At 46.4% G+C, this 15702-nt stretch overlaps 1 protein-coding gene across 3 annotated transcripts in view; it reads right to left on the bottom strand.

The window, feature by feature from the left end:
• The window catches only part of CRMP1 (collapsin response mediator protein 1), a 104091-nt gene that overhangs the window by 41847 nt on the left and 46542 nt on the right, over nt 1-15702 (bottom strand). For all 3 annotated transcript variants that reach the window (XM_088463588.1, XM_088463590.1, XM_088463589.1), the window contains exons 2-4: nt 13375-13463; nt 7361-7545; nt 4753-4917 (exon numbers count right to left, since the gene is read on the bottom strand). In XM_088463588.1, coding sequence (XP_088319714.1) covers nt 4753-4917; nt 7361-7545; nt 13375-13463 — 439 coding nt within the window. The remainder of the gene's footprint in view (nt 1-4752; nt 4918-7360; nt 7546-13374; nt 13464-15702) is intronic.

Genomic DNA, 15702 nt, shown 5'->3' with positions numbered 1-15702 from the left:
GGCAATCTGGCTTCCTGCTGCATCCTGAAAAATGCTTTCCCAGAGTCACTGCTCCCCAGCCCCTCAGGCTTGCGTCCGTGGTGAGGAGGGTCCAATCCCATACTGCAAACCTTTTCCCCGCCAGCAGGTGGGGAAGATTCAGCCGCCAAATGAGAGATGTTCGAGTCTGAGGAGCCAGGAGAACTCTCTGATGGAGAAAGAGGTGGGATCCTGACCACTGGGAGAGGAGATCCAGTTGAAAAGGCGGGGCGTGAAATCTTGCATACTAAATCGCCTCGAAAGCCGCTACCATCTTCCCAAGAAGGCGGATACAGAGATGTACAGACACTCGGCGATGTTTTAAGACCAGGCGCACCATATGCTGAATGGAGGCAGCCTTGTCTAAAGGCAGGAAAACTCTTTGCTGCACTGTGTCCAGTATCATTCCCAGGAATAGTAAACGCTGTGTAGGGATCAGGGAGGACTTTTTGAAATTTAGTATCCAACTGTGTTGCAGGAGGATGCTCTGAGTTAAGCGAATGTCCCTTAACAGCCAAGCTTCCGAAGAGGCCTTTATCAATAGATCGTCTAAGTATGGAACAATGACGACTCCCTGACCATGTAGTAGGGCCATCATTGCCGCCATAACTTTTGTGAATACTCTTGGGGCCGACGAAAGTCCGAAAGATAGGGCCTGGAATTGAAAATGCGACTCTAGGACTGCAAAACGAAGAAAGGCCTGATGGGGGGGCCAGATTGGGATGTGGCGATAAGCGTCCTTTATGTCTAAGGACACCAGAAACTCGTTCCTGTTGAGACCCGCTATAACGGATTGGAGAGATTCCATCTTGAATTTGAAAACTCGAAGATGAGTGTTTAAATCCTTGAGATTGAGTATGGGTCTCATGGAGCCGTCCGGCTTGGGCACCACAAACAGGCTGGAATAAAACCTTTGACCTCTCTGGTGGGTCGGAACATTCACTATTACCTGAGACAATAACATTTTTTGTATTGTCTCCTGAAATTCTCGTTTTTCTGCAACCCACATTTAAACCGGTTCTGAAAAAACGAGAAGGAGGTTGGACCCTGAAGTCCAATTTCAGGCCGTGAATAATGATGTCCCTGACCCAGGCATCCTGGCAAGACTGGATCCAAATGTCCTTGAAGCGTAAAAGGCGTGCCCCAACCCTGGGATCCCCCAAATGAGAAGGAAGGGCGTCATCTGGCAGGCTTGGCAGCTGCCTTGTCCTGCTGAGTGTATTAGGCGGCTGATGCTGAAGCTCTACCTCGGCCTCTGGAACCTCTTGAGAAGGCTGGACCTCCTCTGGAACGCCCTCTAAATCTTCCAGAGGCACGAAAGGATCGAAAGGAGGGACCTGTTAAAGGTCTTCTAGTAGGAGGAGGAGCTGCAGATTGTAGGTAAGTGGATTTCCCACCTGTAGCTTGTGAGATCCACTTATCTAACTCCGATCCGAAAAGTACCTCCCCGGTAAAGGGAAGGGCCTCTACCGCTCTCTTGGACTCTGCATCTGCCTGCCATTGACGCAGCCACAGAGCCCTTCTAGCAGATATAGCTAATGCTGAAGATCTGGCGGATAGATTACAAATGTCCTTAGACGCTTCCCCGAGGAAAGCAGCCGACTCTGCAATCTGTTCGGCTAACTGAATAAAGTCGTCAGTTTGCGTACCTGTCTTAATTCCCTCAGCCAGCTGCAGCGCCCAGGCTTCAATGGCCTTATTTACCCAGCAACTAACTAGTGCTGGACGCACCAAAACCCCTGCAACTGTATACAAGGATTTCAATGTGTGTTCCATCTTCCTATCCGAGGTTTCCTTTAGGGAAACCGCGCCAGGCACCGGAAGCACCGTTTTCTTAGAAAGACGGGCTATTGACGGGTCCACTGCTGGAGGAGTTTCACATAATCTCCTACTGTCAGGTGGAAAAAGGTAATAAGACAGATATTTCTTAGAAATTTGAAATTTTATGTCTGGGTGTTTCCATGCGGAAGAAAGAATCTCATTCAGCTCTTCTGATGCTGGAAAGGTAACAGACTGTTTAAATCTTTTACATAGATGGTTTTTCAGTAACCTCTAAATCCTCTACATGCAACACCTGGCGTACTGCTGAAATTAAAGCATCCACGCCCTGAGATGCAGGTTCGGGGTCCTCAGGAATGTAAGTTTCCTCTTCCTGAACCTCACCCTCTTCAGTGTCCTGCAACTCCTCATCTGACTCATCCCAGTGCAAGGGATTATGAATCAATCTCCTACTAAGGACCTGAGCAGGAGAAGAAGAAGCAGGTGGGGCCTGGGACATTGCTTTTGTAAGTCCCTCAACAGATCTGGCCAGAGAGTGAGCCCAATCTGGTTCAGCTGTTGTTTGTCTCAGCCTCTCCCTGTCCTTACGAGCTGCTTCCAGCTCTGATGACAGATTTGATATAACTGCAGTCAATTGATCAGACCACCTAGGCTGGACTACAAGATCAGTATCTTGAGGTAAAGACACACATTTATCACACAGTAAGGAAGCATTAGCTTGTCCCTGTGTGAATTTTTCACCACAAGTCTTACATGAAAAAGACTTTTGTGCAGCTTTAGACCCCTTGGTAGATATGTCTCTAGTACACACACCACACCCACACACAGAGAAAAGGACAGTAATGCAATAACAGATTTTTCAATCACACCACACAGAGACCCTGCTGAAAGGGGCACAGAGGGAGATAAACTATAATGCTTGCAGTGCTAACAGAATAGTGCTGATAACAAGAATAAAAATGCAAGTGCTGATACACAGAGTACTAGCATGACTCCTGCACAGCTCTCTCTCCACCCTGTAGTGCGTGTAAAATGGCCACCAGCGTCCTTCTGGAAGCACTGAGGCTGCTGGGAGGCAGGAGCAGAAGGAAAACTTAGGTTCCCCCCCCCCCCCCCCGCTATGGCGCTCTCAGCGCTAGCGGAGCGCACTGTGAATGCCCGCCTGGCTCCTCTGCTAACCAGGGAGCCAGGGAACACTAACTTTATCCCTGCCTGTGCTGCCGGCGGCGGGCATATGCTACTGGGTCCCGCGACGTGCACTGCATGCAGCGCTTCTTTGGGTACCCAAGAGTTTTTTGTTTAAAGGTGCCAGCTCCCGGTTAACACACTCCTATACCCCATTGTACTGAGCTCCAGTGTCCCCTGGTGGATGAAGGAGAAATACATGGAGGAACACTGACCACACATTGGCCCAGCTGAGGATAGAATCCCTGGACTCTTACAGGCATAGGGATATATTTACTAAAGTGCGGGGTTTTAGAAGTGGAGTTGTTGCCCATAGCAACCAATTAGTACCCTCTCCCTCCAACTCTCGGAGCATCTGATCCAGGTTCTACAATCAAAAAGGTCGGAAAGCTGTCCAGGGCGAATAGATGATACTTCTCACTTTAAATTTGGGGGTACCAGTTTTGACCCCCTCTATCCCTATGTCCATTACTACATAATATAATGGATTAATAAAAAAATGACACATTTTTTTAGACATGTACCTACGACACATATCGATATATCAGTGTTCATTACTAAGGATAGAAATAGTGTTAGTGGTTCATCATTATTTCTCCAAGTTAGACCAATGTAACAAGAAGACTTTGAGATTCCATAGGGATGACATAACCTAACATCTAACAATAAATAAATTAAGTTTCAAAAGGGAAACAAACCGCAGCAGTTTAAATCCTATGTTGCTTTACAAAGAGGGACCTATAGGCGGTTTTGCTGTCAAGATATGATTGTTGATTGAACGACTTATCTCATTTCCTGATTAGAACTCTTCCCTTCAGGTGGGTACCTTACCAACCACTGCCTCCCTTACTCTCTGCACAGTTAGATTTGTCTGGCAAATTCACCCATGGTCATAAGTCTAGGAGATATTTACATGGAACATTGATATGGAACATGTAATTCCTGATTACACATCGGGGAGTTTATTCACATTGGTCATAATTAGTCATCAACATAGATTCAGATTTTTTTGAGGAGTATTTATTAACACATAAAGAGTTTCCCACTATTGCAATTTCTTAGAGTCAGCATGTAATTGCTAGCACATTTTTATTATATCTTTTTTTTTTTTTTAAAGGGTTAGGACGGGATGTACTAAGCATCGCATCAACGCTGCGGTACATCCGCCTGTCTTCGGGTACATACCGCGGTTCATTACCACGGTATGTACCAAGAATATCTCTAAGGACAGCTCTCCCGATAAGAGCTGTCCTTAGTGATGGCTCCGGACAGAGGGACTTCCCTCTGCTTATGCGCAGAAGGCCACGTGGCGGTGATGGGAAGAATCCGATCGGTTCCTTCTCAAGGGGGAGCATCCCGATAAGAAGCCCATAGGCTTCTATTGGGGAATGAGGCAAAAACCCTGAAAACTGCATTTTCTGAGGTTTTTCCCGCATTTTCACCTTTAGTGCATCCAGCCTTTCATCTGCTTTGTTTTTATAGGATGATAATTTAGAATAGCTGTGTATCTATATATTAAATTCACACTGATATTTTACAAATGCTTGGTTTGGAGCACATTAACATAGCGCACATACATTAGATTTTTTATTTTATATTTTATTTTTATTGTTGAATGTTTTGTTTGTTTGTGAATAGTTAGACACACATCCTTCACAATACTAAAGCCTATTTTAATTTGTTTTTATTTATTGTGTCGTTTAAGTATATACTCTTTACCCTAATTAGCATCTGAGTAAATGTAGGTATTGTGATCACCGTCCTACATACCTTTATCTTGGATAAGAATTTCTAGTTCCTCTCGGATTCCATCGTACCAGCTGGTAATGTCCACATGGAGGGAGTAGTCGCAGCAGGACTTTGTGTCGGCCACCTCATGCCATTTCTCAAACGAGGCCAAAATATTCGATCCAGGGTCAGGAACAACATGGTCAACTAAAAAACAAAAAGGTACATTTTGAAACTTGCATACGCAATTTATGTATCATTTATATCAGGGCTTGACAATTTTTTGTAAAATCTAGGAGCCAGCTTAAAAGTTTAGGAGCCAGACCATCGTCCGTTACCAAAATATATGAAAACTTGTATAGACCATCACACATGCCCCTCAAGCTCCCCATATACCATCAGACCACCACACATGCCTCTTCAATGGGCATCAGATTCTGCCCCATGCCCATACCTGCCACCAATTCAAAATATGCTATTCAGTGGGGCCCAAATGCACATTATGCCACACAGTAGGACCACAATTCTTATTATGCCACAGTAGGACCCAAATGCACATTAACATAATAATAAAAAAATAGCTTTTGGACAAAAGTATATGACCCAGGAGAAAGGTGCAGGAGTCTTATTAATGAAATGACAGTGGAGTGATCAGCGCTTCTCTTTGTGTGCTACTCAGCTGCTGCAGCTACAGTACACACACTATGGTCTGGCCCTCACCTAGCCATGCCACTTCCCTGCCCCTCAAATCTTATAACGGACTACATTACTTTTAAAAAAATGGTGTCAGAAAGTAATACACCTAGACAAACCACTCCCCACTGCCACACCACAGCTCGGCTACCCCCAGACAAACCACTCCCCACTGCCATACCACAGCTCGGCTACCCCCAGACAAACCACTCCCCACTGCCATACCACAGTTCGGCTACCCCCAGACAAACCACTCCCCACTGCCATACCACAGCTCGGCTACCCCCAGGCAAACCATCCCCCACAGTCAAACCACTGCTCTGCTACACCCAAATAAACCACCCCCCACAATCAAACCACTGCTCTGCTACACCCAAATAAACCACCCCCCGCAGCCACACACCACTGCTCTGCTACACCCAAATAAACCACCCCCCACAATCAAACCACTGCTCTGTTACACCCAAATAAACCACCCCCCACAATCAAACCACTGCTCTGCTACACCCAAATAAACCACCCCCCCGCAGCCACACACCACTGCTCTGCTACACCCAAATAAACCACCCCCCGCAGCCACACACCACTGCTCTGCTACACCCAAATAAACCACCCCCCACAATCAAACCACTGCTCTGTTACACCCAAATAAACCACCCCCCACAATCAAACCACTGCTCTGCTACACCCAAATAAACCACCCCCCCGCAGCCACACACCACTGCTCTGCTACACCCAAATAAACCACCCCCCCACAGCCACACACCACTGCTCTGCTACACCCAAATAAACCAGCCCCCGCAGCCACACACCACTGCTCTGCTACACCCAAATAAACCACCCCCCGCAGCCACACACCACTGCTGGCAAATCACTCCCCACAGCCACACACCACTGCTCGGCTACCTCTACAGTCAGACACACGTACGCCTGCAAAACTTGCCACTGCCAAAGACACGTCAGGCGGATCCCAGCTTACACTGGACAGATACATACATTCCCATCCATGTAACACGTCTCCCCATCCTCCCTCATCACCTACTTGCTCATCCTCATGCATTGAGGTCGCTAAAGGTAGCCCGTCCGCCACCCGGGCGATCATCGTCAGCAGCACCATGTTGGTGGAATTCACTGCATGCATGTGTCTGTCCTGCACATCACAGTCACGCTCCAGAAAAAACGCTGGGGCTTTGAAGAATCTGCTTCCTCCCACCCTGAATAATCTTGTCGCCAGGTAGCAAAATCTGGTCACCATGGCAACCTGGCCCTCGGGATTTGTCGAGCCCTGATTTATATTACAGTATGTTCCAGAGGTTCCCAAACTCCGCCATTACAGTCCATTCTTTAAGGATATGCATGCTTGAGCACAGGTGACTTAATTAGTACCTCAGTCAATTTGATTTAACCATCTTTGCTCAAGCATGGATATCCTTAAAACCTGAGGCGGGATGTATGGCGTATCGCATTCGGCATGCAATGCATCCCTCCCTCTCAAGAGATGGTGTTACCATCTGCAGCCAAGCCCCGGAGTGCATCACATTCTGGGGCTTGGTTCATATGCGAAACCCGCATTTTGGGGGTTTGACTGCATTTTTCCCTTTGCTGAGTTTGAGAACCTCTGCTATATTCTATTGTATTACAATGGTAAGCGATTTTGGTATACATGGCAGTTTGTACCTGATTCTGAGACACACGCAAACCAAACGCAATGCGATGCTGGCGTAGTTGAGCGATTATTTGCTACTGCAAATGCAAAAAAAAAGTCCGACGGCGCTTGCCATAGAGGGGGGCAGGGCTGAGAGGTGGGGCACACTGAAGTGACTCGGGTCCTTTTACTACTACAACACAACTCTGCAGAAAACCTATGTCTGATGTGTACATATGGACAGCCAGAGGTTAATTGACTCCTACCTATTAGCATGTTTAATATAATATATCTGCATATTCATTTACTCACTGATCATGGTGGTCCCTCCTGCTACTGCTGCCTTAGTGCCTTGGTAGAAGTCATCGAGCGTCGTCATGCCCAAGTACGGCTTCTGAAGGTACGTGTTAACATCGATCCCACCTGGAATAACCATTCGTCCATTTGCTTCAATAGTCTTCACTCCGCCAGGAACTATCAAATTCTCTCCAATTTGTCTAGACACATAAAACCAAAAATTGTCATCTGTTCCATGTGGTTGTTTTGTATTAGAGAAGATATGTCCTGCTGTGACTGCTGAATTCTGTGCCATACACTTAGCACTGATAGATATATACAAGAACAACATCAGGATGGATCGTTTTAGATACACACGTAAACCATTTTGTGGTTAATAGTATAAAATGCATTTATTGTAATCCTTTATATATTCCACCATTCTGCAAAATTAAGAAGACATGTAAATGCTTAGGGCCTGATTCAGAGATGGACGCAATGTCGATATTAACGCAAATCGAGTGATAGTTAGCCTTTGCGTGTAAGCCGCACTACGGACGCACAGCAAGTGGTCTGTGATGACGCTCACACAAAGGATTCACCGTCAAAGTGAGTGACAGGTAGTCAGCATTTGGGAGAGGTAATGGGGGGGGGGTTGTTAGAGAAACGCAGGTGTGCCGGATTGTTAAATGCCATTTTCTGGGTGTCCATCAATTAGCCACTGTGTTTTTACTCGCAACAGGAGATCCCTATGTGTGTCAGGAGACCCGCTGTGTCTGCGGCCTGTTAGACCTACTCAGAAGGGTGATGGCCGCATAATCTACGCTCGTACGCTCGATGTTTCTGGTTTTGAGCGAGAGCGGAGGATGTAAGATGCTTTCAGTGGGCGTCTCTAAGCTGTGGACGATGACTGAGTCATTAGCATATTTTTGCAGCTGTGTTCCCTGCCAATTTGTAGCTGTGATTGCATTAACGTACATCTCTAAATCAGGCCCTTAGAATGCAAACCATACCTCCCAAATGGTCCTACGTAGGCAGGACAGTAACGATTGGAGACCTCTGTCTTGCCTTCCCACACAAGATATGTGTGTTCTGCGATGGAAAAGTAAGGAAGTATGTCCCATCCATCCATACTCTGCATAGCGGCGGTAATCAGGTGACGCGCAAAATTGCTACTGGTACAGATGTGTCCTCATACATCCAGCCTCAATACACCACGCAGTGCGACTTGCCTGGCATAACTGAGCCGCCAGATCCCGTGCTGCTCTGCTAGCGTCGGGCGTATTTTTTGCCGGAAGTGCGTCTAAGTCGCAATGTGATGCAACTTAGATGCATTTTTGGCAAAAAAAGATGCCTGGCGCTAGCGGTCTCACAGGCCTGGGAGAGCCGAGAGGGGTTTTTTAGCGCAACTGCAGCAAAGATATATAAGGACACATTTGTATATGCAGCAATGACGGGGTGTTTGGAGGTAAAAGCTGGTAGCTAAGGAGCAATTTAGTGCCTTACGGGCACTAGACATGCACTTGGGGTCATGACATAGCCACACCCCCTGTCCCAATTCCTGCATCTGACATGTTTGGAGTTATAGCTAATAATAACTATAAATACTGTATAACAGAAGAGAAGGCGAGTCTGTCCTGCTCACTAGAGCTTACAGCAGTGTTTCTTACCTAAAGTCCTCAGGGACGCCTAAAAGTGCATATTTTACAGTCCTCCGCAGGATCACAAGTAAAATAATTAGCACCATCTGTGGATCTTTTAAAATGTGACAGCCAGTAACGACGACACCTCTGCATAAACTAGGAGATCTGTAAAACATGCACTGTTAGGGGTCCCTTAGGACTGGAGTTGGGAACACTGGCTTATTGTCTGTAGAGCAGTGGGAAAACAAAGGTGGGCTCCAGGTGGCTGCTACCAATCTTACTTATTATCTACTTTGGTATAAAGCAGAGAATTAGACAGGGTTGCCTACCTTCAGCTCCCTCCTTCCGGGAGGGAGCTGTCAGACTTCACGGCCGGGGGGGCGTGTTGAGACGATGATGCTCCATTCGGGGCGGAGTATGGGGCGTAATCGCGAATTAATGGCATTGTGAAACAGGGGCGGGGACACGATTATGTGATTCATCGCGCCACGCCACCCCCAGGAGGGGGTGGGTGGGTCGGGAAACTTGCCTGCTTTTCCTGGATGCCGAGAGCGGCACCCTATTTTCGGGAGGCTCCCGGCCGAATCGGGAGGGTAGGTAAGTATGGAATTAGGCTCACCAGCAGCAGCCAACTTCCTCCACATGGGCATATGACAAGGTCTGATGGGTTTGATGTCCATGGAGTTGATGTATCAAGCAGTGAGAAGAGTGGACAAGTGGAGAAGTTGCCAATAGCAACCAATCAGCTTCAAGGTAGCATTTATCAAGTGCATTATATAAAATTATAGGTACAAGCTGATTGGTTGCTATGGGCAACTTCTCCACTTGTCCACTATGTTCACTGCTTGATAAATCAACCCCCATGTGAGGGGAAAGCGGGGGATGTGGCTAGGTGTGATTGGCATGTTGCTAGGTGTGAGGGGTATGTGGGGCCTGCGAAGAGGTCTGAGTGGCATATCGGGCGTCTGAGGCTGTTTTTGTATTATTGAATTGAAAAGTGTTACATATACCTCACATCTGTCCCAAATTTGTCGGGATAGTCCGGATTTGCAGGCCTTGAACAGGACCTACACATCAGTGGGCAAGGCTGTGTCAAAATTGGGCATGGTTGGTTGCAAAATTGGATTATTTGGGCAGATCTAGGGTGGAGTATGGATAGATCTGGGGTGGAATTAGGATAGATATGGGGAGGAGTATGGATAGATCTGGGGAGGAGTATGGATAGATCTGGGGAGGAGTATGGATAGATCTGGGGTGGAATTAGGATAGATCTGGGGAGGAGTATGGATAAATCTGGGGCGGAGTATGGATAGATCTGGGGTGGAATTAGGATACATCTGGGGCGGAGTATGGATAGATCTGGGGCGGAGTATGGATAGATCTGGGGCGGAGTATGGATAGATCTGGGGAGAAGTATGGATAGATCTGGGGAGGAGTATAGACAGATCTGAAGTGTACTATGGATATATCTGGGGTGGATTAGGCCAAGATCTGGGGTGGAGTAAAGATAGATTGGGGGTGAAGTACGGATAGATCTGGAGCAGAGTGTGTATAGATCTGGAGTGGAGTATGTATAGATCTGAGGCGGAGTGTGGATAGATATGGGGCATAGTATGTATAGATCTGAGGCGGAGTGTGGATAGATATGGGGCATAGTATGTATAGATCTGAGGCGGAGTGTGGATAGATATGGGGCATAGTATGTATAGATCTGAGGCGGAGTGTGGATAGATATGGGGCATAGTATGTATAGATCTGAGGCGGAGTGTGGATAGATATGGGATTTGGGGGGAGATCATCGGCGAAAATGCGGTAAAACCCCCGAAAATGCAGTTTTCGGGGGTTTTACCACATTCCCCGTATGTATTAAGCAGCAGAATGCTTCGCGTTGCTAGGTAACGCCACCTTCAGGTGGCGTTACCCAATAGAAGCCTATGGGCTTCTTAGCGTAACGCTCGGGGCTGGGAGGGATCCGAAAGGATCCCTCCCATGAGCCCCCACGGCCCGCGTCCTACTGCGCATGCGCAGAAGGACTTCTGGGTGTTAAACCCGGAAGTCCCTCCGCCCGGCAGCATCACAAAGGACAGTTCTCATCGAGAGAGCTGTTCTTTGCGATATTCTTGGTACATAACGCGGTAATTAACCGCGGTATGTACACGAAGTCAGGGGGGATGTACCGCATCGGCGATGTCGCCGATGATACATCTCCCCCTCAGAGACCTTGAGCAATTTACATTATTCACAGATCACCAGTGTCATTTCATTATATGATTACCTATACAATAGTGACACCTACTGGCCAAAGATATGTTTCAATATTACACTTAGCGGTACACCTTGGTAACACAGCGTTGGTAACAGCGGTACACCTTGGTAACACAGCGGTGGTAACAGCGGTACACCTTGGTAACAAAGCAGTGGTAACAGTGGTACACATTGGTAACACAGCAGTGGTAACAGTGGTACACATTGGTAACACAGCAGTGGTAACAGTGGTACACATTGGTAACAAAGCAGTGGTAACAGCGGTACACATTGGTAACACAGCGGTGGTAACAGCGGTACACATTGGTAACACAGCAGTGGCCACAACAGCGGTAGTTGCAGGTAATCAGGGTCTTACACCTGGGAGCTAAGGGCCTGATTCAGACCCGCTCAATAAGGCGCGGACGCACGCTTTGGGTGATAGTCGCCCATTTGCGCATGCGTATGCGTCAATATGCGCATGCGTGCGCCACACAGTGCGAAAAAGGAATCGTGCGTTCGCAGTACAGACTGGAAGCTATTTTGAGTGACAGAGCCGTTTGTGGGTGATAACAGGGGAAGGTGCTTGTGAACGGGGGAGTGGTGCTGCAAAGGCAGGCGTGTCTGGGCGTCAAAAAGGAGTTTTATGGGTGTGCATAATTAGCATGGAAGCGTCATTGTACACGTCACTTGGTTGATTTTCAGCCTGCAGTGATCGCAGTGCTTGCGGCGGGGTAGGGTCTACCTCAAGCGCTGCATGTAGCTCCGATGGCTCTCTATGGTTCCTACACTTCCTGGAGATGACGTGTGTTAAGAGAGATAAGTGGGCGTCTTTATACCGGCGTGCGCTCGCTCACTCTGCCGTCGTTCTCTAAGACATAGAGGTCGTCTTTATACCAGACAGTTCGATTGCAGCATTTGCATACCCGGTCCCTTTTAGCTGCGTGAGAGCGCAGCTTAGCGTCCGGGTCTGAATGAGCTCCTAAGTACTGTGCGGACGCACAGTACTGTGACACACTACACAGTGACATACATAAAAATAAACCACAACCTTTAAAACATCCAAGGAACATTTATATAGGTGCACATTAAAAACAGAATTAAACTGCTGCATTTACCAAATTTACCCAAATTAAGAAGTGCATCGCTCTCTGGGCCTGATTCTGACCCGGTCGCAAGCGCTGTATGCTCGCAACCGGGTCGACAGTGGGCCAGTGCGCATGCGCACGATGGGCGCGAGACCCGGATAGCGACGGGCACTCCGTTGCTCCAGATCTCGTACCAAAGGGGGCGTGCTTTCGATGTTGAGTGATGTTGTTGGGCGGGCCGGGAGGGTGGCTGCCCAAACGGAGGCGTTCCCATGTGAAGAGCCAAAATATCTCTGGGGCTTGCGGCAACGAGACCCTACCACAAGGGTCTCGTCGCAAGCCCGATAGTCACGATGGTCTTGACCATCGCAACCATCTTCCTGGCCGCTCGCTATAGCTGTGGGTGGTCACCCATAGCTATGCGAGCGGCCAGGAGGCCGTTCTAAAACAAAAAATAGCCCGGCCCTGATTCAGAGGGAGCGCTCTGTCAGAGTGTCCGGCTCTGAATCAGGGCCTCTTTTACGCTAATAGATTGCTGATGAATATGTCTAGTCTCTGTCATTAGTCAGAAAACACCATGCACAAGGCAGGAGAGAGAGAAATAAACATCATGAAAGTATGATCAGTGGCTTGTTCATAACCATGCAATACAGTATTTGTGACCTAACATCACTCTTGTACTGTGTTCATCCTGCCTCATCAGCTGTCATACATTGGATCACACTATTGTTATTCAAGACTCTCATCCACCTGTTAATAGTTTTCAGACACTATGGGGATATGTTTGCTAAATGCGTGTTTATAGAAGTAGACGTGTTGCCCATAGCAACCAATCAGATTCTACTTATCATTTATCTAGCACCTTCTAGAAGATTTTAGATAGAATCTGATTGGTTGCTATGGGCAACACGTCCACTTCTATAACCACACATTTAGCAAATATATCCGCATAGTGTCTGTTGTTACTTTGCAATTTGAGGTGCAATTAACGGAGCATGAATGGCTTCACTACTGATGTTAAACATAATTTCCTCTTACAACCCCAACAGCCAGCAAACTGACACTGGTCACCTACTTGATAAGGCCATCTTCAAGGTAAATGTCAGCGTAGAAAGACTGGTCATCGTTGATGATCCGCCCTCCTTTAATAAGAAGTCGATCGCTCTGAAAATAAAGTACAGGAACATTATTAAACATACAGAAGACCTGGCCCTGTAAGTGATGTACAGTATGTATCATATTATGGGGTCATATTGTCATCCTCATATTTACTACAATAGAGTGTTCACAAGTGTCCCAGTTTTCAAAGGACAGCGTTCAAAGCCTGGACACCATGGAAGCTACACTTTAACATCTTGCAATTAATACTCTCAATGTATCAGGATTAGTCCCACTAATCCTGATGCATTGAGAGTATTGATTGCAAATAGACACAGATAACAACTGACTTAATAGTGTTTATATTACATGCAGCCATTGCTGGGCACTGCAAGCAGTCACCCATTGCTTTGATGCATCTCCCCCTAAGTGAGATCAGAGGACGGGGAAAGAGGTTGCATTCATGTGATCAACCTCCTTCTACCCTGATTCCTGATGGACACACTAAGCACACTTTTTGGGCATGCTCATATTAATTAGTGGTAATTCATTATTAATGAATCGTCATTACTTGTTAATTAGTAGTGTGTGGCCACAGGTTCTCTCAGTGATCAGTGGTTAGAGATACAATTTGAATGACACTGGGAAAGCTGAAGGGTATTTTGGAGTGCATGTGGGATCTGAGGGCATGCAGATCTATATTGTCACAAGCGACATCTCTTTATATGGCTATATGTATTATATTAGCTTATTACTGCTAATAAAGGTAATGTGTGGACATTGATTGGTTTCAGGTTATCCATCACTGGTTCAGACCTAGATACGGAACACTCTCTAATGCACCTGATCAAACTATTAACAATCCTGTAAATCATAAGATTGCAAAATGATCAGAAACATTTTTTTTTATTACTCACAGATTATATAAATCGTACAAGCATTTCATACTATAGTCAAAAAATTAGATGCCCTTTTCATTTATGTAAAAATAAATTTTTAGGTCACTGATTGTACTGTAAAATGTTACAAAACAAATACTCCTTTTACACCGGAGCTAAAACCCGGGTTATTGCAGGGTTAACCCGGGTAGCTCCTTGGTGTAAAAGGGGACAGGGTTGGATTCCCGGGTCGAGTGACCCGGCAATCCAACCCAGGTAACTTGCAGGGTTTAACACGGGAATGACATGTGAAACCCTGCAGTGTAAACGGCGTGATCTGGGTCACGATGACCTGGTGCGTGCCGCATGCCTGTCGATTGGCCGGCTTCAGTGGCGCTTGGAGATGACATCATCTCCAGCGTCCACTCCACGCCGGAAGAGCCAGGTCACTGCAGACCTGGCTCCGGTGTGAAAGGCGCCGACCCGGGAATATCCTGGGTCAACGCTGGCTAAATTCCGGGTCTGATCCGGTTTAGAACCCTGTTCCAACCTCCGGGTGAGACCTGGAATTTAGGTATAAAAGCGGTATAAACATACAGATTTCTCACATTCCCCACTCACCCAATGTTAACAAAGGATTATGAGGGGTATTCAATATGAAACGTTAACTTCACTGTCGAAGTTAACGTTTCATATCGGAGTTTTTACCTGCGCTAAAGTATCGGGCGCGCTCCCGCTTATCCCCGTATTCAATATAAAATTAACGAAAATGGGAAACTCCGAAGTTGGATTTGCGTAAAGTTACGAATTTTTCCTTAAAAAAATTGTAAGACCCCCCTAAAGTTGTAAAACATGGGGGAACACTATGGGTACCCCCGTTTTAGCCTTTAATTGAAAGTCGGGGATTTAAATAGCCGCAGCAGGTGTTTTTTTCCTGACATTGAAGAAGTGATGCAGAAGAGCACTTAGGTTATTTTTTTCGTTTTTTTAAATGGTCCCATCAAATTTGGGGTACATGAAAATGGGTACTAGCATATTTTTAAGTCCCTAAAGTAAACTTTTAAAAATTCTGCATTTGTGCACCTGCCGCTATAATTCTATTCTAGAAAACACCTGCCGCATACTTGCAGAATAGCCCTGAACCTATTTCCCTATTGTTATACAATTTTTTCCCAATTTTTTTTTTTCACCCCAATTATTAAATTAAGTTTTGGGGGTGTCCCTATTTTTTTGTAAAACTTTTTTTGACACAGTTCTTTTTTAAATGTCTTTCCCAGGGGTGCAGGCTATTTTTTTAAAAGCCTGCACCCCTAAACCCCAATTCTGCACTTTTTTTTCGACACCTATTCAATGGTGAAAAGTTATCCCCGTTTTTTATCAAAGACTTTTCAAAACTGCGATAAGTCTTTGAAATTGAATACGGTGTA

This window comes from Taudactylus pleione, unplaced genomic scaffold (genome assembly GCF_031769625.1).
Source record: "Taudactylus pleione unplaced genomic scaffold, aTauple2 ptg001408l, whole genome shotgun sequence".
NCBI lineage: Eukaryota > Metazoa > Chordata > Amphibia > Anura > Myobatrachidae > Taudactylus > Taudactylus pleione.
This window is presented reverse-complemented; position numbering and strand designations above follow the sequence as displayed.